This window comes from Cuculus canorus, chromosome 5 (assembly GCF_017976375.1).
Source record: "Cuculus canorus isolate bCucCan1 chromosome 5, bCucCan1.pri, whole genome shotgun sequence".
NCBI classification, from domain to species: Eukaryota; Metazoa; Chordata; class Aves; order Cuculiformes; family Cuculidae; genus Cuculus; species Cuculus canorus.
The window spans coordinates 36,322,827-36,347,355 of NC_071405.1; the positions used below are offsets into that span (position 1 = coordinate 36,322,827).

Here is a 24,529-nt window from a genome sequence, read left to right on the forward strand (position 1 = left end):
CCTTCGTCAAACTTAACATTTTCAGGTTTTCTGCTTATATCTTGCAAGGGGCAAAATAAATCACTCCAAGCAAATAAGCAGGAGCAGTTTATTGTGACACTGGCAAATTCATCTTTCTTGAGTAATACAGAGTTGTTAAATTTATTTTTTTTACCTATCAATTTAAATATTTATCTACATCTGCATTCCTACTTTATAAAAGTCCTTTAATATCTGCATCTTTTAACCTGATTTAACACAAAACCAGAAGCAAAAGAACAAACTTTTGGAAACATAAGGATTTGTATCATGGCAAATGTGTTCTTTAATAGAAAGTAAGAAAAACCTCCCTACTGACCTTTATTCAGAATGAGGAAAAAGATAAATATCCACAGCTCTTTTTCACGTGGTAGGATTTTAAGATCCATCTATGCATGTATAAGCACAGAACACAGTTTTAGCCACACTGAAACCACCTAAACAGAGGTTTTATGTCCCATAGTTTTTACTTGCATTCCATCCTTGGTGTGTTGTTGATTATTGTACAGCAATTGTGTTCTTCATCTACAGCAGTTTCAATTTAAGAATACACCATAAACAACTTAGAGACATATCCATTAGTTGCTAATAAAAAGAATCACAGGAAGGTCTCACAACAGTCTACTAAAACATTAAGGGGCTGGGTTTTTTTAAATCACAGTTTTCAAATATAAAAATTGGATTTTCCCTATAACCGAAGCATATTTACATGAACATTTCAAAAAGATGGTCTGTAATTTAGATCTAATCACTATCATCTGAACCACCTTCAGACCCCTCATCATTGGATCCTTCTGGTTCAGATTCATTACCAGATGCTCTGCCAGAACCCTCGTTGTCTGATCCTCCTCTCTCAGAATCTCTGTCTGAGTCAGCACTGTGAGAAGCTGGGCGAGATTCATTTTCTGAACCACCAGAACGACTTCTTCCCGACTGCACCGACTCATTGTCAGAGTGCTCTGAATCTGACCGCCTCCTTTTTCTAGGCGACCTATCACTGTCAGAATCTTCCTCAGATGGACGGACATGCGACCTTCTTGGACTACCTGCCTCACTACCAGATTTGTTTCTATTATCAGAATCACTATCGGAAATGATGCGTTTACTGTGCTGTCGTTCGCCATCATCAGAATCACTGTTGCTATTCCTAGCATGCCTGTAGCAAAAGAGAAAAATAAAAACAAAACCAGTATTAAAAGATGTTATCCCTTAGCTTAAATATAAGATGAGACACCAGCATTTGAGTAATGCTACCATTATCAGAATGAGTGAAATAAATTTGCAGTGGAAAGCAATGTTGTGAGTACAATGAAAGGCTTCTCGTTATCTTTGCATTATCTCATTAACACTGCAGTTTCTCTTGAAAGCATGCGTTGAAACTTTAGTACAAATGAATTTAATGAAAGTTCTTACCCATCATCAGCAATTTTGAGTTTATCCTCATCAGAAGAATCATCGCTTGATGAAATGATGGCTTTTGATTTGATCTTTCCTTTCATTGAAGGAGGCAAACGTTCTGGTTTGGGCTGTACAGGAGAAAAACAAAGAGTTGCTTGTTCGTGTGGCTCATTAAAGCCTAGTGCCCAAGTAGAAACATATTCAGAAAATCAGACACATTTCTAACAGTTGTTCGAAAGTCAGTAAATGGAAAATTTTGATCTAATATCACTTAATTCTACATGGCTTTGGAAAAATCCTTTTCACCCCTGAAGCAGCTAGAGCAACAGGGGAAGAGGACAAAAATAAGCTCAAAGGCAGTTTGCTATGAGAAGTTTTGTTGTAATTTTCAACATTAATAAATCTCTCTTGACTAGGGTAATGCTGAAGTCCAAATGCATACTTAGAAAGTGATGCAGTTATTCCTGGTTTAACTTACAGCCTTCTTTTTTTCTGCTTTGGGTGGACGTCGTTTTTTAGGTCTTGGACCGTTTTCATGTTCTTCATCATCAGTCCCCTCATCTGCCTTCTGGGGTCTTAAACAGAAACATATTTTATATGATGTAAAGAACAACAAAAAAAATTAACACATACAAAAATACCAGTCTCAAGATATGTCCAGTTGATCAAGTGTTACTCGCACTTCCTTTGCGGAGCGGCTTGTAATGTGCATGTGTAAATAAAAGTTAATCATATGGCCTGTTAACAGCAGTTCATGTCTTAAGCTGTTAGGAAACACTGCATGAGAATATACTTGAAAGCCATATTATTTCTAAGGAAAGCCTAACATTGAAGTATCAGTTACCTCCTCCTCTTCTTCTTCTTTCTCTCACCCTCCTCTTCTTCCCCATCTTGTTCACTGCCACTGCCCTTCCTCTTCTTCTTCTTTCTAGATATGGGCAGATCTTCATCACTGTCATCGTTGACGAACTCATCAAATTCCCCTGCTCCTTTCTTGGAACGCTATAATAAACAAAAACTTCACAATATAGCCTATTATTCACCTTCCTTTTAAAGAGCTACAAGAAAACAATCCAAAAGAGAAACTTTGTCCGAACACATTTTTGAATACAGGAAAATACAGATGTCCTCATGCCAACTTTCCCATAATCTCTAGATTGATATTACTTAGAAACTGATTCCAAATTTTCACATAATAAAGTAATGTTCTTTTAACAATTGAAGAGAACAGATTTTGGTGATGTCACTGTGCTTGTAACTTTCAAGTATTAGCTTCCAATTTTTACATTTGAGTATTAAACCTGCTCAATTTCACGCACTGGAGTCTAGGAACCTGAAATTAAAAACCTGTGCTACTGCAGGAGACCATTTATCAAAAAGCGAAAATGAAAAAAAATTTTTTTCCTACCCTGCCTCCACCACCACCACGTTTTTTCTCCTTTGATCCTTCTACTTCACCAGTGAACATCAGAATATTCTTGGTTTTTTCCACATATTGAGCTCTTTGTTCCAGAAGTTTCTTCTGTTCTTCTTTTTCTCTTAGGCGCTTCTCTTCCTGAAACGGGGAGAAAACTAACCATTACTATTGTACTTGCAGCATCACAGTGATTATAATCACAGACACAGAAATTATTTGCTGACAAGAAACTGGAAAATTAACTTTTGACAGTCTGTGTCACAGCAGAAGGTCCACATGGTGCAAAAAACCCTTTTAAGCCTATGCCAGAACAGACAAAGAACCAAAAGAACTGTTGCACCAAGTGCATCCTCATCCAGCTCGCCAGTACAGAAAACTGATGGCAGGCCTTCTGGGGCACCCATTTTATTCCCTTATAAAAATAAAAATCCATTTCTGAGGCTATGGGGAAGAAGTATGAGTATCACCTGCTAGCTATAACATTTGCTGCTAGCATTTACCATAACTAAGAAAACTAGCTAGTAGCAGAAATAAAAGCAAATACAACAGAGATTCTCAACAGCCTTTCAGAAAACTATCAGCAGAATTGCTTTGGATGTTGGCAGCATCATATGCAGCTGTGTGTCAACTCAAAAGGGAACTATTTGGAAGGTGATTGTAGCTGATTTTCTTAATTTGTTAAATAAATTGAGTTACAGGCATAGTCTCTTTTTTTGTGTCAGACCTCACGGTATACAGAATGTAACAGAATAAAACCTGTTCTTTAAGTAGTTTTTGGCGAAGCAGCTCCTTTTCTTGCTCTTGCTTGGCACGCAGCTCCCTCTCTTCTTCATCCTGCTTGCGTGCCCGAGCCACGTGATACTGGGCTTGACTCAGTAAGTCAGAGCACTGCCTGTAACATGCAATGTTTTCAAGTAAAGGGAAGGTGGCAGACACATACTACAAGAAGAAAGTTTTATAAAGGGTATGCATCACAACGCTATGTTCATATCACCAACAAAGAAAAAAAAGCTACTTGAAAAAGCACAATCGAAGAGTAGAGACGTACACATTTTTGAGTAAACTAAAGCACTTTCTAGTACACCAATTTATTTTGCAATATACAATTTCAGAATATAATGGTTCTCGCTTCAAGTTCAGCATATTTATAAACAAAAAAATCCCTCCTGATCATTAAAGGAACCATCCCAACTAATTTGGACAGCTTCAGTAGTACAGTTAATAAGAACTTGTACTTAATCACAACACACTAGCAAACATAATCAGAAAGGCAGGTAGAAATTCTACTTTAATAAAAACTCATTGTGTAGGAGTTAAGGTTGCACGAAGTGTTCGAGTCTCATAAAACATTTCAGCAAGGCGCTTTCAATATCCTCTTACCTAATATTACAAAGACATTTATTTTAAAAGATTAACATTTTCTTCTGCATCCTACATGCTTTAATGATACCCATTTAAGATGTGCAGTGTATGATGGGCCAACAGATGTTATTTGTATATGGCTATGAAAATCTTGGAGGAATGTGCAATAAATGAAACACAGGGCATTCTGGGAGGAAACCTAAGAAGTAACCTTACATGGAAACTGATTTGAATAGGCTCATGTATAATCTCATTACCCTGGGGAAAAAAATAGCAGACTAGACTCTGCAAAACAAAAGTTTTCTATGTTTCAGTAACAGACTCAAGCTATTCACTCATGAACTATCTTAAAAAAATCTCCATGAAAGCAAACTTGACCTTAGATTATGTTTAAAGTCAAATCAGTGAGAGTTAGAGATGCTTAAATTAATGTTACTGTACTCTCATTGATGGGAAATGTCATTACAATAGCTGAAGTTTTGCAGGCTCCAGCTACAATAGCAGACACTACATGTAAACAGGTTTAGACTACACAAAATCATTAGAAAGCAAAAACAGGAAAAGAACAGTAACAGGGAGTTACCCTGTTATGATACACTTGTATTATAATTTATATGTAATACACTCGTATTTCTACTGTTCTAGGAAACGATCAGTTAAAATTCTGGAATTCAGTTTTTAATATAAAAAAGTCAAAAATATTCCATTTGGTATCTGAATGAAAGATTTGTTTGTGGTTTTGTTTGTTTTTTACCTGGCTTCCGTAGCAGCAAGTGCCAAGTCAAATCTCATCTTATCACCTACTTTACTCAAGTAACTGAAGTACCTGGAGGGTAAAAACAACAAAACTAAACATATATGGCATCGCTTGCATATTTATTGTAATTTTGCCTTAAAACAAAGCATTTACTCCCATATTACAATGCTATAAACCTCAACAGATAAGGAAACCTCACCAATTTTCTCTGCATGCAGCCTCTTTTTAATGTAACAGCATAGATGTACATTCAGAATTCTCCAAATCTAAAACATTCTGAAACCACTGTAGAGAGAAATAAAACCCTAGAAAAATTCTAAAGAGACTTCTAAGATTTTATTTATTGGCTCCCAGTAAATAAAGCCATTTATTTACTTAAATAAATTGCTGACCCCAGCAGATTTGTTCCTTATTGTCACAACTTAAGTACTTGAAACCAGCAGAAGAAAGGAAAACTTAATTTATAAATAGCCCTTCAGGACAACCTCCCTGAACCCAGCTGACAGGGCCTGGCAAATACAACAGACTTTCATGTAGATAGGTAAGCTGCGATGCTCAGTGTTTTGAAAACAGTTTCTCCAATTAATTTTAAGAACTACTTCCTACTACTGTAGCCACAGTTTCTTCCCATATTCCATCAGAGGAATTTCAAATGAAGTGGGTTTGTGCTATATTGAACTCAAGTTGTTACGCATATGAAGAAAGTAATTCCTCACAGAAGTTTTAGATTACAATAAATAACAAGCTTCGAACTGAACGTAAGTTAGAATTTGTGTTCCAATGTTTAGGTTTGCACTACGCACTAGAATTGTGAAATGCTTGTATGAAAAGGCTTGCTTTAGTTAACAAAGTTACTGAAAGGCAACATCTAGCCTTGAGATAACAGCAGAGCTAGGAATACACAAAGCAAGCACCAGCTACACCTGCAATACCTAGAAGCAGAATAAACAGTTGAAAGCTTTCTGTTCAAAGACGATTACGACTGGATCATTTATCATGTTTTGCTGCCCAGATTATTTTTATTTGGGGAAAAAAAAAAAAAATCTCAAATACACTTAAACTGCTTCTGTTCTTAAGCTATGAGAGTGCTTAGGTTTTCCTTGGCAACAGAGGGGTGAAATTAGTTTTCAAGGACTACCAATCATTCACTAGGCTTGCATAACAGACAGATTTGCTTTTGAGCCTTACAGGTTGTTTTGAATGCAACTGTCAAAAAAAAGTATTAAAATTGTAGAATAATTTTCAACATTTTTTTCAACTATGCTCTTCCAAGAAGAGGTGCACCTCGGTCATAGTGGCTAACACAAAACCCTTTGAGAAACACATATTGGCCACTTGGCCAAACAAAACTGGTTCTGGAGCAAAAGTCTGAAAACGTAGTTTTGTCATGCCCAATCTTTAATTTCCTACTAGAAACTCTAGAATTACATAGTGTTTCATAGAAGAAAAATGCCCTTCTAACCACATTTGTGACCTTTACTGCGAATTTACTGTAGGGGAACAACAGAATAGATTACGATTAGAAATAAACCATCTTTACCTGTGGGCTAGCTCCAGTTCTTTCACAGCGTTAAGCACCTCCTTTAGATTACTTTTTTCATCCTTCAGGACAGAGGTGGCCAGTCTTTGTAGCACTAAAGCCACATTAAACATAAGGACTGTATCACTTGGCGCTACATGCCTGGCCTGCAAATAAAATCCATGTTTTTAAGATATGCTACAATGTGATAGGGAGAATAAACATTATTTCAAACCCAGACTACTGAATTGAAAGAGACAAATACCCATTCAACACTTACAGTAATTTTATTCTGCGATATATGAAGTTTTATATATGTACCTTTAACAAAGTCTGCTTGCATTCCTGTAATTTGCCACATTTGAAGAGTGCCCGGGCCAAATATAACAACACTTCAGTATTTTGATGCTTATAGAACTTTCTGAGGCAGTTTTCATACTGCAACAGAAAAAAAAATCAAATTAGGAGGTGATAATGGTCATTTATTTTGGTTAGCTAAATCCAGCAAATGTTTACATTCCTAAAAAGCATTACTGCTGTACACCTGCTGCTTTTCAAATGTACGTCATGCTACGTGGATGCCTCCTTTTCACAGATCAGAAAATTCTTTCTGCTATTCCACAGCAAGTACCTGATTCTTCTGAAAACTGTCAGCAGTTCAAGAGGCACTACAGTTCTTAGAATACTAGAGAATACATGGTAAGTACTATCTATTGTAACCAAGTCCAGCAAACATGACTCATTTTAATAGCACTCAACTATTCTCCGCAATACGGAGGGGAGGAGGGAAACATCTATTTTCTTTAGTCATACAAGATATTTTAGAAATTGAAATAGATTTAATGTAGCTAATTCCGTATATGTGATGCAAGTAGTTAAAGGTGTGTATTTTTTTCAAGGTAACTCAACATCAAATTTGTTCTGTCCACCTAGCTGAATAACTTGGCATGCCAAGGGATATCATTCTAAAGCGTAAAAGATGACTTGTTACTATACGTTTTGTAGGTTTAGAATCAAAGCTTAAAAAAGTTGCAAAACTTAACCTTTCCAGTAAAGAGCATATTTTGTTTGACATACTCTTTTCTCAAGTAATCCCTTACTCATTCTAAACCGCCAAAATTAAAATATAAAATTATTTTTATTTCCAGCTCAAATATATGACATGCCCTGAAGTGCAACATCTGAAGTCACTGCTCGTGGATTGCACTGAGCAAGTGCCCCATTTTCACTCACTTTTAGAGTAAAAGATTTTGTATTTAGCCTTGCATTTGCTTTATGGTAGAGAACTGCACTAAGCTATGCTATTAACTTCAGCTCATCTCCCTTTGAGTCCAATATCACAAATTTCAGACTGACACCTGTACCAACTGCATAGCAGAACCAATAAAACACCTCAGTAAATAGATTTCTACTAACAGCTTTACTGAAATATATTAGCAAATGAGTGCAATATTTTTCTGACAAATTAAAAAGTGAAAATGAACCCAGTTTCCCACTGTAATTCACTGCTTAAAAGAAAACGAAAATCAGATTTTCATTAGGCTTTTTGTCACTAAAAACAGATAAGGTGTTAAAAAGACAATAGACCCATTCAAACACCCCAGAATTAATCTGATCACACTACCAAAGCTTTTTAACAGTAGTTCACTGGAGGACAGCAACTACTGAGGTCTTGATCGGGAAAGAAAGACCCAGTATCTCTTCCTTATAACCATCACAAAAAGCTTCAGGATAGCTCTGACATAAGTACTTTTGAGCCTCAGCGTGGACTCAATCTTAATGAAAAAAGTTTGTTCTGAGTTTCTGTCCTGTCCAACACATGCTTTTTACGTTTTAGCTTACTTGTATGTTTTTGATCAACTAACTGAGTCAATTTAGTTAGAATAGGTTGATACTTGGAAGTTTGCTTGCTTGAGCAGGTTGAATTTGATGACCTCAACAGATCTATTCTAACATGAATTACCTTGTGACGTCAACTATGGTGAAAGAAATCACGGCGCAGTCAGCTTTTCAGACAGCTCTGATTGCTATTTATGCTATCATTGGAAAGAACAAAAATTGGAAGTGTTCCTCTTAAAAAAATCCCAGCAGCAAATTGCATTTACTTGCTTCAGCAATATCTGAACGTAAATTACATACAGTAACTACGCTGACTGAAACCCCTCTGATTAAGAATTCGTTCCTAGACCAAAATTCTAACCAAATTATGTTTTAACTCTGCTACTAAAAAAAAGTGTAAAAGTTGATAGGTGCTTTACAACCCCTTGCCCCCATTTGGTAACTTCTTTTAAAATCTAGACTCAACAACCAACAGCATGCTAGAAATAGACCTCTAATTTATTAAAATATTACTCAAACTTTCACAGCTGCTATAACAGCAGAGAAACATCCAGAAGTCACCTAACCCAACGTATTACGTAGTTCAACTTAGAGATGTTACCATCTGCACAGCACTGATGTACTGTTTCTGTTCTACGTAGATATGAGCCAAATTCAGCCAGACATCACTGATATCTGCTGTTGCCTCTCTCACTTGGGCAAAAACATCACGAGCTTCACGGAAATATCCTTTATGCGCCAAGACAGCTCCTAAGGGGAAAGTAATATGTACAGCATAAGCTTCCAGATTCATGTACTATGTAGGCCTACCAAAGAAAACAAAATATTGCCTGAATAAAGTTCCCCATTAAGAACTAAGTGATAGAGCTGCCATGTGAAAGCTATTCTCCTGTGTTCCACTACACAGTGTTCAGGCCCTGAAAAACCAATTCTATATTAAAGCATAAAATATAAGACCATCATCACCTCTGAAGGAGAACTAGAGTCTAATAGTCACCTATGCCATTAGCAGCATACAAATTCTTTGGATCATTTCTGAGTACTTGCTTGTAGATTGCTAATGCACGGTCTTGATGACGCTTCTCCTGCAAAAAGAAGTATCCCAATTGATCACTCATTTCTATAATAGGGTATGAAATCCAGAAGTTTTATGGACTATAAGCTGCAAAATAAGCATCAACAAAGGCTCTGAGTAGCTAAGAGTATACAAATATTAAATAAATAAAACCACACACAGGTCAAACAACAGACTCCTTTTACCTTTTCTCTGTCTCTTGTGGGTTGATGTAGAGTCTGCAACCATACGTTGCCAAGAGCCAGCATGGAATAAGTATCATTTTGTGTGGAGGGCTGTTTCAATATTCTTTCAAATTTCTTCTGTCCTGGGCCCCACTCTTGTTTAGCCAAATGAAGATTGCCAATCAGAGACCAAGCATCCGGATGGTCCTAAATAAAAATTCACTGTAACTTGCAAAAGCATAATTTTCCCTTGCAAGGTTACTTCATCCAAGTACAAAATGCTATTTTTCTTTAACAGAATTCCATATTTAAAAAAAAAAACCCACAAACAAAAAGACCAGACAGCGGTAGCTCTCTCTTCTTCCTCTTGTTTATGTGAACAAAAAAAATAAAAATGCAGCAAAAGGAAAATCAAGTTTTAGGTTAAGTCAATATTTCCAGTGTTTTAACTTTAAACACTTAACTGGTTACAAACCTGATTTATCTGAAGTGCTTCTTTAAACCAATCAGAAGCCTCATAAAAATTTCCCTTATCTCTAGCCATAGCTCCCAAGCGCAAGTAGCCTAAAAATAAAAACCAGGAAGCACGTTAAAGTCATCTCAAACAAAGAAAATATTGGTCATGCATGAATTTCAATAGCAAATCATTCTTGATCTGCTAAGAACAGCAAACATTAAGACACCTTTCACACTCTATTCACAATGAAACACACCATGTGAAGAGGAACATCCATCCACAACAGTGATACAGAAATTGCAGACTTCTAACAGTTAAAGTAACATAAATCTTTTTAATTGGTTACATAAGTTAAAGATGGAGAAACCTCAAAGAAAGAAGGATACAACAGTTACATAATTCTCCCATAAAGAGCTCTCCCACCTCTGCAAGCTTTGAAAAGAATAAATTGTTACCTGCTAACTGATAAAACAAGCAGGGAAAAGGCTACAGATTAGGCTGGGGCACCCTGTGCGCTGCAGATAGCTGAGCAAGAGCTACCACCTTGCCTTCACAGCAAAAGGGTCCCAAAGGGTCTCTATTTCCACTCACACAGGCAGATTTGCAAACCCCGGGGCACATGGAGTTGATCACACCTGAGTGCAGAGGTGTTAAGGCTTTGGTGGTGGTGGTGGGGAGCAAAGGCACATAATGCTAGATAAGCTAATTTTGCTTAATTTTTTGAGTACAATATAATTTACCAATAATTAGAAGGCATAAAGCTGGAGATAGGACTGTAAGGAGATGCAGGTGCAGGCCTCAAAAAAAAAAAAAAAAAAAAAGGCAGAGAAAATACCGGAGAGGTAAGCAGGCCCCAAAACCACTATGAAGAAAAGTGTAGATATAGGGAGACCAGAAGACACTGTAAAAGGTAAGATTTTTGGTACTACAAGGAGGACTGCGGAACCAAAGTATCAAATGCTCCTTACAATCAACGTAATTGGGATGTTCTCTTAAAATGTTTTTATACAGCTTTTCTGCTTCATGAAATTCACACATCGCCTCATATAGTCTGGCAAGGTTATAGGATGTTGTTACAGAGATAGCATTGTAATAATGCTCATCATGTTCAGCTTCTGCTTTTGCACGATCCAATGATGCCAGAAAGTATTTCTAAAGTACAAAAAGAAAACAGAAATTAAGAACATTCTGGAATGCTTTAAGAAAAAATTCAGGGTGATAAAGAAACTCAGTTCAAGCTTTTGAGTAATGGCATACCTTGGCTTCTCCTAGGTTTCCCAGCCTGAAGTGCAGAGCACCCACATTATTCAAAATCTCTGGTGGGACATCAGCCTGTACTTTCTCTTGCAGAATACGTGTGGCTGTACCATAAGCTGACAGCGCACCCTTTACAAAGAAAGAAAAAGTGGATGAAAAGAAATAAGAGAATGACCACTATGTGCTCTTATGAAAAGCTCACACATATTTCACCAGGTACATATTAACAATACCTGTATATCAGTCTGTTCTAGAATTTGGGCTAGCTCAATCCATGCCTCTACATCATCAGGATATTGTTCTGTGACTTTCTTTAAATGTCCCTGAAAAACAGCAGAAAATAATTATGCCTCTTTATGGACAAATAAACTGTCTAAATATCAATAAAAGAAAGAGTGAAGGTATTAACCTCAACACTAGAGAGATACACCATACTGCAAAAGAAATCATCCTAAACACCTGCACAAAAGTCTTAAAGAATCAGAAACTACTACAGCAACATGAGAAGCTATAAAAGCTATGTCTAACACTTTTTGCCTTTATTTACCCAGCATTAGATTGAAAAAAACACTTTCATTTACAAAAGCATAACATTTTCTTTCCAGACAAGCTATGACAAGTGTTTTCTGGAAATCACTAGGTAACTAGCTGTCTTGAGCAAATCACTAAGTTACCATCTTCAGAGAATTTTAACATATATGGGAAGAATTCTGCCCTTTTCATAGTACCAAATACAAACGTGAGGCTGGCGCTCCTCTAAATTCCTGGACTTGCTTTAGCCAGAGCCCAGCAGGAGTCTCAGTTGTGTCAGAAGTTGTAACTCTCCACAGTTAAAAGGATCTCTCATGACAGCCAATATTAAATATCCCATACCTACAGCCAAGTGACCCTGAGTTTTATGCAACATAAGGTACAGTCTGATTTCAAGTCTGATTTTCAAGTTCTACTCTTGTATGTAAAGCATGATAGCAGACGAAGCAAAATTCACCTTTGCAATATCACGTTTCTCTTGGTCTTCTGAGGCTGCATAAAGAGATCCAAGGATCTTCATAGTCTCGTAATTGTTAGGATAGGCTTTCAGGACTTTTTCAAAGCATTGTGATGCATTCTCTTTGTCCCCTCGATAAATGTACATTTGACCCAATCCAAAAAAAGGAAGTACAAAAGAAGATGAGGCAAACTGAGTGGCCTGGTAATAATACTGGAAAGCTTGATCATAATCTTCCTAATTAAAAAGAAGCAAATAAAGAACAGGTAGAGTTTTCACAGGTAAGCTTTGTATGAACTTTTATAACACAGATTAGGTGTAACCTCAAAGGGGGCTTTCAAAAATTTCCCTACCTGTACATGAAAAGACCTTGCCAGCTGATAACAACTCTCTGCCTGCATTGCTTCAACTTCTGTATTGTGGAAAGCATGAAGAGCCAAGTGTTGTACCTTACCATAGTCCTGAAAAAAAAAAGGAAGTCAGGTGAAATTTGAAAGCCCTCACTTTATCTACATCAAGTGATTTATTATTTAAACAAGGACAGCTGGAAAATAAAAGAAAGCTGTAGCCACAGCATTGACTAAATTAATAACAACAGATTTAGTTTTAGAGGTTATTGTTCTTTTCTCTGGTTCATATTTTGAAGTTGAAAGGGGTAGGGAAGAAAAAAACGCACCACAACATCCAGGACAAGGGTGACTTAAGAAATAAGTGTACATTTTCTTTGCTTTTTTTGAGAAAAGTTTATACAAAACTTAAGTCAAAAACTTCACACTTGTCCATCTAGATTAATAGTTCCGTATTAGGCATCACTTAACCTGATGAAATCACACTGAATCTAACACCAGAATTCCTGCTATTCAGGGGTTATCAACTATATAACTGTAAAATTACATAGACTTACCTTCTTGAAGAAAAAGTGATTAGCCAAGTGATTCAACACCATTGGATTACTGGGATCAATTGTGTAAGCCCTAGAGAGGAGTTGAACACCATTCTTGATGGAATCGGCCTAAAAAAAGCATTGACAGGTATCAGCAGCATCTCAACAACAGTATCCTATTAACATCTTCAAAACTATTCTTCAGTCTAGTCTGCTGCAGGAACTCTGACAAAACCTCACTATGCTCACAGAGAAACCTAAATTCAGCTACTAGCTTTTCTCCCTGCAGCATACAGATAGAATTGGAAAATGAAGCCACCACAAAGGAACGGAAAAGAGCAGAGCAGGACTTTCTAGGAGAAGTAAACAACAACTTAGTCTTGGTGTCCTTTGAAGTTTCACACTCACACTCTGATTACTTTCCTCCTACTGTTCAATGTCCCTAGTTCCTGTTTGGTTTAGGTTTCAACCCTTTTCATAATTCATTTCAACAGTGAAATGACAATATTTCCATGTTGAAATTCTAAACAAGATCTTCAGATGTTGAAGTAAGAGCTACTAGAACTCATGTTCTAATTTAAAAATAGTAGGTTTGCTATGTTTACATAGGTACATTACTATTAACCTACTCTTTCTAAAGTAACTTTACAATTTAAAATAATTTTCCATGAGTGCAAATTTTACTTATCTACAAGTTCAAATCCACAACTGATAAAGCAACAACTATTTATCTGGGACACCCATGAGATCTATATCACAAGCACACCAACTTAAATCTGTATTTATTTCTGAAAAGTACCACCAAAAAGTATCTAGCAATCATGTAACATCTGTGCTTTACTTTGCAATTATTATCAGCAGAAAGCTATCTTATTCAACTGAATAAGTTTCATGAGGTTGAGATGCAGTTCAGTAGGCAGCTAAAAAACATTATTTGAAAAGGCACTACCTTTCCAAACCTAGGAGAACAATAAACCTTGATTAGAAGTTATTGAATCACCCTTGGTTTAACTTCCAAAGGCAAAGAGCTTTTATAATCACACCATGTATATGTCCAAGTTCTTCAATAATTTCAGTCTCATGTCCAATTTTAACCAAATCAAAGAGATGGTTAGAGGTCTCAAAGCTCCTAAGCTCTTACATTAAAGAAAAACAGAGATAAGATAGACCTTAATGAGAACATAGTGTAACTTCAATCCTGATTTTGACATCATAACAACTCCTAGAAGGCAGAAACATTAGAAATATCTAAGCACATTAAAAACATCAATTAGTTTGCAGCTCAGAGAGAATCCTTTCCCCAGAGAAAGTGTTCTCCTTCCCCCATGTCAACTCTTCAACGTTATACTAACTTCACAGTGCATGTTGTGAAAATAGTCTGAAGTAAAGCACAGATGATACATTTCTTACAAAGAACAAAAATCACGTTTGATTGGGTCAGCTTTTAGTCACAGGTTTTTTGAAGTATGAGGTGAGGAGGCTTTAGACAAAAGACCCTCAGGAAAAAAGAGAGATACCAGATTTAAGTAGTTTCCCACTCATGGAATTACCTATTAAAATTTGACTTTAAAATATTTTCTATTGTCTCTGTAGCTTTAGGAAAGAAAATTGTTGTGCTCATATTTTTCTGAATTCTCCATGGAAGTCTTAATAGTTGTTTTTTTCCCCCATAACTTAGTAAGCTAAGTAATTTTCAGACATTCTGTGCTAACAATATATCTTTCTAGGGATCTACCTGTTCCACAGATAGCATGACACTAAATTTTAGCCATATAGAATTATGCAATAATTTTTTCTCTTTAAACACTTAAAGGTCTCATCCTCCACCAATAACTCCTTAGCATGGATTACTCATCTCCAATTTTACTATCCCAATTAAGCTAAATGAGCATAGTTTTTTTTTCTAGTGATGCAACATCTAGACAGGTTTATCACCACTTTATCATAGTTTCATCAGCCTAGTTAAAATCTGTTCTTGCCTACTCTTTGGTTTACCACATGGCACCCATGCCAAGGTAGCTTGCATACAACTTTAACACTTGTTTGAAAGCTTATGTTCCTTAAAGCCCAGGATTAATCTCCTGGAACTATGTACTTTACCTCAACCTTCCTGTTAGCGTGATTCTTTCGAACTAAAAAATGCCTGATGCTCTGGAATACGGCTGCCATTGCAGGTGAGGTCAAGTATTTGATGACTTTCAGAAGATTCCGAGTACAAAATGCTTTAGTGAACCATCACAGAGTCACACAACTAAGAAAACCTGGCTATTATACATACTGTAGCTATTGCTCATTAAAGTCAGATTTTGAAATTAGCAGTTTGAGTTTTTTTGAAGTGATCAGACATCCATTCACACATCTCACGTTGGATTTTTATTATTTTAATTACAGTAGTTAACCTAGCACTGGTTTTCTGTACTTAACGCTTCCACCAGCAACAGAGTTGAAGAACTCCAACAGAAGAAAGCTAGAATGTGCAGCTCACATAACAAGCACATATCTATAAGATCATTAAACAGCAACACAGACCTAACATCATTTCATCACAAAAGTTACTACCCCTTTTAAAAAACTGGACTAACTTTCACAGGATAAAAAGGTTACTTTTTAACACAAGAAGTAAACCATATATGGATTCTTGTTGTGTCAGACTCACCTCTTTATTATTGAGTTCCAGAACAGCCAGTCCAACCAAAGCTCCAACACATTTTGAATTTAGCTCCAGAGCCCTACTGAAGGCTAAGCGAGCTTTTTCCAGCTTGTTCAGTTTCACAAAGCAGTGGCCCATACCTAATCGAACCTCAGCTACAGAACAAGAAGACACCGTTCAGAATCTCAAAATTGTCACTTCATGACTTTCTTTTTTTTTTTTCATTCTGGACATCAATTAAGATGGAAGCAGAATTTTTAATATTTCTTTACAAGTTGTAAAACCATCTAACAATTTGCTGTTTTTAAAGGCAGCAAAACTAACTTGGTAACCTGAGACTTTATTTCTTCACACACCTGAGAATATTGGTCTGTATCTCCTAAAGATTTTGATACCAAACAAATAAAAAAATCACTTTTATGGAAATGCATTACAAAAAAGAGATAGGCATTAAAAAATTGCCAGATGGAAGGGCTGGAAATTTCTTAGGTGGTGTAAATCCACCTGAGACCAGTAGGCCTTCAGAAAATACAAACAACTAAATAAATTAGTTAGCTAGATGTTTCTCTTCAAATGATCAACTGATTCACTGCTAACAAAATGCTGTTTGTCATCCTCTAGTTTCCATGATCAGGTACAGACAAGCTAATGGAGAGAATTCACATCACATTGCCATCATTATCCTACACTTAAGGAATTCCTTGTCCCCAAAATCAATGAAATAAAAATAGTTCTGAAAAACTTCTCTAACATTGGCATTCAAGCTTGATCCCAAGATAATAGGAGTAGTTAGGTGTTTCAAAAACATTTGGGTTTTGATGTCTTTTCTCTACTTACAATTTTGCACCACTACTGGCTCTCAGACAAGACATTTTAAGGTATCTCCTTTCATCTTTATGAATTACTATTTTATTACCCACAAACTTGAATTTTGAAATATTCCTCAGTGGTTCAGCATAGTTACAGTCTTCCATCTAGTTATCTGCAACTACAGAAGACTTACTAGCATCTGTAATCCACAACTGTTTGGTTTAGTTTTCTCAGAAATTCTAGGCCACAAGTGTCAAATGTTTGGTTTGCAATAGTAGTTGTGTTTCTGCATGCATCCCTTTCATAGCAGAGACTGTTTTGAACCCAGTTTAGGCGAGAACAAGTCACTTTCTGCCTTTTAGCTCTACCATCCTCTAGGAAATAAAACTTTTTTATTAAGTTGCTTGTTCATTGGTCTCACATCCTATAACCACTGTTGGTCAAATCAAACCAAAATTCATTGAAGTAATGGAAGACTCAGAAAAATTTCAAGTTCCTAGAAACTTCATGAAGTCAGTAGCTTGTAAAGAAGATTTAGACTACTGACCCTGCTACGGGGGAAATGTCTAGTGACAGAGCTTTGGTTCTCTTTTGTTTGGCCCATCCACTTGCACCACATAAACACGACCTCTGCTGTTTAGATAGCACTTAGGGGTCACAGAAGGACCCGGGAGGTACTCATAAGAGACGGAAGACGATGCTTCCATCAATCTTCAGCTGATGAGACAGCTTGTATATTTTTGTATCCTATAGCATGTTCATACTGTGGCAGGTACTTTGCCCAGAGATTTGTTTAACATGAGTGATCTCTGGCCAAACGCAAGTGAAACTTTTTGAATGAGGGAATCTTAGCATCTAAAAGTTCATTAATTTAACTAGATTGTTAACTTTTTATAAAGAAGGCATATTAACATGTACCGTGTAAGAAACAGTTTTCATAGGGCTTTTTTGTTTGTTTGCTAAATGAGACTACAGAATACACATCAACTTTGTAAATACATTCTTCTTCTGATAGGTTATGACAAAGTATACCACATCTCTCAAGAGACTCAATAGTATTTATAATCCTAACGCAAATATCCTGAACTAATATCTCCAAATGCAATCTCTCAAATGTATCCCTTCTATAGCTGTTACTCATTGCTTTCCCCAGCTGTTGCATTAAGAAAACCATACAACACCAGGAAATATCACATCATGCACTAAGTAGAATTTCACAGTTCATGTCTTGTTTCATTATTAATCCTAATACATCGTTTTCTTAACCCTTACTCCAAGAGCTGACAGATGAGTTCTGCAAGTCTTGAACAGCTCCCCCTTTGCTATACAATTTTAACTTCTCTGACACGCAACTTCTCATTTGCTAATAGCACTTTTTTAAAGAGTAATTATTTGCCAAAATTAAAAGTATTTTCATAAACACAATTTCCTTCTCTAACAATTGAGGAACACTTCAAGTCAACAAATCCCTAACTCCTCTATAATGACGGTTGAGGTTTTTTTGACAGACATATATCACAGAAAAGCCTTTATGTATTTGAATTCAGAAGACTTGAGTTAGTTTGCAAACACAGCAAATACTTTGTATTACCTGGGCAACCTGGATTGGTACGCAATGCTTTCTTGTAGTAGGCAAGGGCTCCTCTATAATCTTTCTTGTTGAAAGAAATGCATGCTTTACCTGTTATAACATACCAGTTACAAAAGCTTTTAAGTATTACTTGGGAAACTTGTGTTGTGTCAACTTGCAAAAGTTACAATCAAAAACTAATAGAAAATGCGGACAATCACCATTTTTATCATCTTTGATGATGTCAAGTACATGAAAAAAAATCAAACATGGGAATACATTAAGTGTACATTTTCATGGTTTTCTGCAGAAACGCAATTCTTTCTTGGTCGAGAGGAAAGACAGTTATTAAGACTAGATTAATTAGCAAACAAATTAAAATACAAGTGTTACAGCCCACTGACTCCTCACTACAGGTCTTCACCTTTGACAGAGTACACAGCTTCATTGGCATCAGGGAAATATAAGCAGTTGGACTGGATTTGTGCCCACAAGTCTCAGAAGATGCTAGTTAGCATTATACTTTTTCCTAGCTTTTCCACCTACAGATAGTTCCCAGTTTAAAGGAAGCTCTGTCATATGTCTCTGGTCAAAAATTCACTTCACACTTCTTTATCCCATTCTTTCTCCCTACTCACATATGCATCCTCTTCTTAAGCACATAATTAATTCCAAAACTCAAACAGTGAGACCAGCTTTTTACACAAATACCCACAAACTCATACCAAGAAGGGCAGGGATATTATTTGGAGACTGGTTCAGCACGAAGTGGAATTGTGCATCAGCTTGGTCCATCTTATCACCTTCAAGCAGACAAAAGCAGGCTCTTCCCAACAAGTGATTCTAGGTAAGGAGGAAAAAAAAAAAAGCGTTTCATTTCTCTTTGTAAAATATGAAGAGTAGACTATGTGAAAGATTAACTGGCTATGCTATAATGCTTTCTATGATTAGTCTATTTCTCTTGCCTCGGGAAGAAAAATAAAACAAAAAGGATTCTAAAGCTCACATATCAACCAGGAGATTAACAACCAATCTTTCCTTCCCAGCCCCCAAAAGCTGACTGACAAAGTTCTATCAGGTGTTCCAAGCCAGAATTACACATGCATCACACACCTTTCAGATCCTTACATGTACTACACTAACAAGCTTTAAAGACTGAGCTGTTTCTATTATTCCCTTTAGTGAATCAATACTTGTGTTCTTTACAATCACTAAATAATTTATAAATATGGATTTTCAAACAGATTTTCAGTTTACCTGATCATACATGATAATTTTGTCAGCCATAGTATACAACAAGGTAGCTTGCGTAATAAGCTCCTTCTTGTTATCTTTGTTCTTCTCCTTTCGAGCCTGCTGTACATAGTATGCTGCCAGAGTGTCCAGACACGTCATCTGATCTTTTTCATGGTCTCTATAGTCCAAGTTACCATCTATGCGCGCAGCTTCTAACAGCTTCACAAAGTCTTCTGTTTTCCCTTGTTTGTAGTACTCCAGCTATAAAACATACAGTTTTAACAAATGATACTAACCCAGCAAGCAAGTAATATATCAATTTCACACTTTTGGTTTCATACAGATTCTTTTTCCAGAATGTAGGGATAAATCGGACATAAATGTAAGAATAATCAGACAAAAGCATCCCAATATCATCAAATATTTTTCCTGTCATCATCCCAAACTTAATTTTTACATTAAAACACAAATCTTATAGCTATTTATAAGTGAAGATTAACCGTTTTTCCTCTAAACTTCTTTGACTTTTTGCACATTTTGCCATACTTCCCATAGTATAGCTATAGCCTCATCCTTTTTTTATTAAGTGCATAATCAAAGGCACAAAACAGAAAAACTGTGGGTTGAGGAAAATAAAAACTTAGAAAGCAGCCCTCAAACAGTATTGTTTCACAAAAAAAAGATGACATTAGAATCTTAATATGCATATGTCAAATCAGAGATATCTGGCCTGGAATCAGTGAAGGAATAACCCCGTTAAGATTCCTGTTCAGAATCCAGTTATCCCTGGTCATGAAAGTAAGGAAGTGGAAATTATTAATTGTTTATCTGAATATAATATTTAAATATACAATTTGTATATATACTAACCGCTAAGGCAATCCATATGTGCAGTTGAGTGTGTTCCTGTTTCAGTATACTTATAACTTCATCACCCTCAGGTAACTGATCAAAGTCAAGCTCGATAACCTAGAACCAAACAACATACATTTTCTTTTCACAAAGCAATAACAATGTTATCTATCACTGCCAGACACTTCAGAGCACAAAACATAAATAATTATTAGTGTTTAAACAAGTTTATGGTCAAAGAAAGAAGTGATAACTTATTACATTCTGTACAAAACAAAAGTGACGGCCTCTCAGAAACACCAGAGAAAAGACAGACCAATGTTTGGGACAGTAGCCAAACTGAGAATAAACAGAGATGGTAACAATTTCTTTTGCCTTAGACTTCAGACTCAAAATTTTTACAGTTCAGCTAATAACCAACTTGTCTGCACACTGCTGAATTTCTAAAGCTTTTGCTACAAGTAATACAAAGATCTAAGACATAGTCAAAATCTTACAAGTAATCACATATCAGAGAATCAATACCTAAGACTTATCTCAGAGCCATGAAATTTTGTAGTGTCATCTTTGTGGCCAAGAAAACTAAGAGATTAATGAGCATCATAAGCAAATGACATCAACAACTTTGCATCACAGACGCATTATTTCGCAAATATCCTTTTACCATGTTGACCTACTCTTCTGATATGGGAAATGAGAAAAAAGGAACAGCTATTCCCAAGTTACGATGTTCGGCAATAAAATTTAACTGCCTGTTAGTTCACTCGCTACTATGTTGTGCTGCCTTTAATATTAGTCAGCTACACTCCAATGCAATTCTGTAGCAAGCAAGAGGTACAGTTGTTGTACCCGGGCTTGTACCATGATTACCTATGCAGGGACTCTTTTTCTGAAGACTGGATGAGAGCAATCCAATTTATAAAGGTTTACAGTTTTGACTGTGCAAAACTTCTGAGTATCAGCAAAAATACCTCTGCTACTACTGTTATGTTTAGTTTGAGTTTGTCTTGCACAGTAACTCCTGTCTGACAGGTAAATTTGGGCAAGCCTCATCAACAAACTAAAATAATTATTAATGAGAAATAGATGTTACCATAACAGCACATAAATACACAAGTAAAAAAAGGTAGTAGGAAAAAAAGGGGTGGGGTTTATAGCAATCCTTATTAAAGATTAATTCAGAACTTCAGGATCCAAGTAGTCCTAGTCATAACTTAAAGAGCAGTACCAGGATCAACTATTCATACCAACACCTCAGATGTTCCTGTCAAAGAGAAAAAAGCCCTCCAACATATAACCTACAGAGAGCAAAGTACCTTGTGAGACTTAAAAACACAATGGCAACAGTATTTGTTAAGAATATGAACACATATATTCACAACAAGCATTTTTCAACCTATAAGCAGTTTATTATTTAGCAAAGGTGATAATGTAGTGTCTTCTATGGAATGATTTAATTTCTAACTTTATAATGCCCTGTAAGTTTTCAAATAGTTCTCTTTTTAACCTTAGCTTGTGACAGTCTACCTTAAGCAAAGAAAAGTTAAACAAATTTCTAATCCTGCATTGAATTAACTTTAGAGAGTGGACTGAATGCTCCGCCTGTGTCTGTGGGCAGACTGATGAACGCACACGTTCTTTACAAACCAGTGCAGTCAGAAAAATCAGTGTCTAACAAACCAAGTGTGAGAAACACTTATTCACTGGTAAAATACCGAAAAGGACAGTCTTTGAAGAAAAGACAAAAATATTTTTATTTTACAATTCATCGCTGAGTTGGATGCCCTTCTAAACAAAGGCATCTCGTTTTACAACAGCTAGCTTTAGAAAACGAACCGTGTAAACCCTCAAAGAATGTTTATTTTTTTAGGTTATCCAACACATCTGGAGACTTCCTTCAGGTTACCTCCTGACATACAACAGCTACATCTTACAAGACAATTAAGCACATCAATAATTCTTGCAACTCTAAGAGAGCATTCACTCTTCCAGGTTACTTATCTGTCTGGAGATGTCTGCGTATTATCTCTAGATACAAGACAGATTTATACGACAGGCTAATCAAGCATACAAACCAGCTGCAGCAAAACTTATTGACTGTCACACAAGGGAAGACTTTACCTGGACGAGGCTACCGTACACCAGCACAACCCAAAGATCAGGGCTGCCCGTGCTCGAAGCACACATCGCGGGGAAGCGGCTGCGTCCCCCTCACAGCCGTGAGGCCCCAGGGGACGGCGGAAAGGCTGCCCGGCTGCCCACAGCCGCCCTCCCCTCAGCGGCGGAGCCACCGCCACCCCGGCGACAAAACCACCCGAGGAAGCGACAAAGGCCCGGCCCCTCCCCGGCCCCCAACTCGCCTCATCGGTGTCCCGGAGGGGGATCTCGATAGACCCCCGCGACATGATGGCGACAGCGGTGCCCGCAGGCTGCCCTCCCGCACTTCCCTCCGCAAACACCCGCTGACCCGGACGTGCTCGCCAGGCAAAGGGCGGGGACACGTGGCTCCGCCCCCAGAGAGCTGCGAGCCAATCCCAGCCACGGACTCGACTCTGGGGTGTGGTCGGTGGCTCCGCCCCCTGGGGCTCTGCGAGCCAATCGCAGGGGCGGATACTCCTCGAGGGGAAGGGTGGCTCCGCCCCAGGCACTGCCAGCCAATCGTAGCAAAGGAAACGCCCCGTGTAGGAGGATGGCTCCGCCTCCTGGGTAGCAAGCCAATCGCAACGAAGCACACGCCTCGAGGGGAAGGGTTAGCAGGTGGCTCCGCCCCCGAGGGGCAGTGAGCCAATCGCAACCATGTATATGCATCGTGGGGAAGGGTTGGCAGGTGGCTCTGCCCCGCGGGCGCAGCCAGCCAATCGTAGAGAAGCATGCTCCTCGAGGGAAGGGTGACTCCACCCCCTGGGGCGCAGCGAGCCAATCGCAACCAGGCACACGCCTCTAGGGGCAGGATGGCTCCGCCCCAGAGGAGCAGCGAGCCAATCGCAGCCAGGCACACGCCTCGGTGGGAGGGGTGCGAACAGCTCTTCGTCCAACTGAGTTATACACGTGCAATGCACACCTACCTATGGAAACAGATAAATAATAGCAAGAGAGACCGCCGTGCTCTTGGACATGCTCACACTGAGAAGTGGTTTAGAATCATAGTATCCCTACTCTGGAAAAGACCTTTGTGATCACCAAGCCCAAGCGTACTCTAAATACGCTTTAGAGTACGCTAAATACTACTACCTAAGCAATTCTATGATTCTTTTCGTATCAGAAGTACTAATTCAAATAGAAAGTAATCTATAGCAAATTGAACTTCCATTTGTCGTATTATATACACAGTTAAAAATAATACTTAAAAATATCGTTACCACATACAATTATAAGCCTTTTTCAGGAATGAAAATTGAGCTTCAATAAGCTACTCTAACATTATATTAAAAAAGGACTCAATTTACCTGACCACTACTCTTTGCAGGGAAATTACCGTTGATGTTTGAGGTATGTATATTTAAAAAATAACCCTTCATTTAAAACAGTTGGGTGGTTACTGCAGGGTATTTTGGTAGCAAAGTTACTTTACTTTTGATGGTTAGAATAAAAAACCTTTTTTCTTGAGAGTTTTTCAGGGTAAAGATAGGTATGGTTTTAGAAGTCTTTAGAGTGCAAATTAGATCCATTCTAAGAGCGTGAACCATCGCTCCCATAGTCACTTGTTGACTTTCCCAGTCTGAGCTGTGAGAAAAAGAGATCCAGTGTTGGTGGTTTGAAGTGCTCAGTGCTGGTGACAGAGAGCAGTGAGGGAACCCAGGAGAGGAACCAGCAGAACAGGGGACTTTGCCAGCTGAGACCCAACCCAGCATACCTGAGCAGGGCAGACATCAGGCAAGACCGCAGTGATGACACAGGTCTCAGGTCAATACTGGGCATTAATTGATGATTAATTGGTGGTCCCCTGGCCAAATGTTTGGTTGGTATTGCTAGCAGTTTCTGCTTCTTTATGTCCCCTTCTCAACTCGTACAATAAAACTTCTCAGATTTGTTTTTTTCCCTAATACTTGTTTTATTTATCTGGTAAGTATTATTATGTCCTGCAGAGTTCTATAGTCACCTAAATCTAAATGTTTTGCAAGCAGAAGCTTTAAGAGTAGTCTGTGATAGTTTCTGTTTTGCAAGCAAGTTGTGTATTTGAACATGGGGAAAAAAACCCTATGAGGTGCTCACTCTTCATACTTATCTGTATTACTGACTTCTTTCTAATCCTTATTTGTCAATTAACTGGTCACTAG

General features: G+C 37.5%; 1 protein-coding gene across 1 annotated transcript; it reads right to left on the minus strand.

The window, feature by feature from the left end:
• Window positions 1–377: 377 nt before the first annotated feature.
• CTR9 (CTR9 homolog, Paf1/RNA polymerase II complex component) lies at window positions 378–22,746 on the minus strand. The gene is made up of 25 exons (XM_009563832.2): window positions 22,613–22,746; window positions 20,271–20,369; window positions 19,422–19,661; window positions 18,890–19,007; window positions 18,186–18,275; window positions 15,791–15,939; window positions 13,156–13,263; window positions 12,605–12,712; window positions 12,252–12,488; window positions 11,497–11,586; window positions 11,264–11,392; window positions 10,975–11,158; window positions 10,025–10,113; window positions 9,571–9,756; window positions 9,308–9,395; window positions 8,912–9,060; window positions 6,793–6,909; window positions 6,493–6,638; window positions 4,950–5,021; window positions 3,590–3,725; window positions 2,825–2,971; window positions 2,261–2,418; window positions 1,895–1,991; window positions 1,432–1,544; window positions 378–1,174 (listed from the first exon to the last, which is right to left on the minus strand). The coding sequence occupies exons 1-25, from the start codon at window positions 22,655–22,657 to the stop codon at window positions 763–765; spliced, it is 3,507 nt and encodes a 1,168-aa protein (XP_009562127.1). The 5' UTR covers window positions 22,658–22,746; the 3' UTR covers window positions 378–762.
• Between the last annotated feature and the right edge of the window lie 1,783 nt (window positions 22,747–24,529).

Coding starts and splice junctions, on each gene's coding strand:
- CTR9 (XM_009563832.2), bottom strand. CDS start 22,657: ATGTCGCGGGGGTCTATCGAGATCCCCCTCCGGGACACCGATGAG. Junction 12,713..13,155: donor ATCACTTTTTCTTCAAGAAG/GTAAGTCTATGT, acceptor TTTTTTTTTCAG/GACTATGGTAAGGTACAACA. Junction 11,587..12,251: donor AGAAACGTGATATTGCAAAG/GTGAATTTTGCT, acceptor GCTGTTTTTCAG/GGACATTTAAAGAAAGTCAC.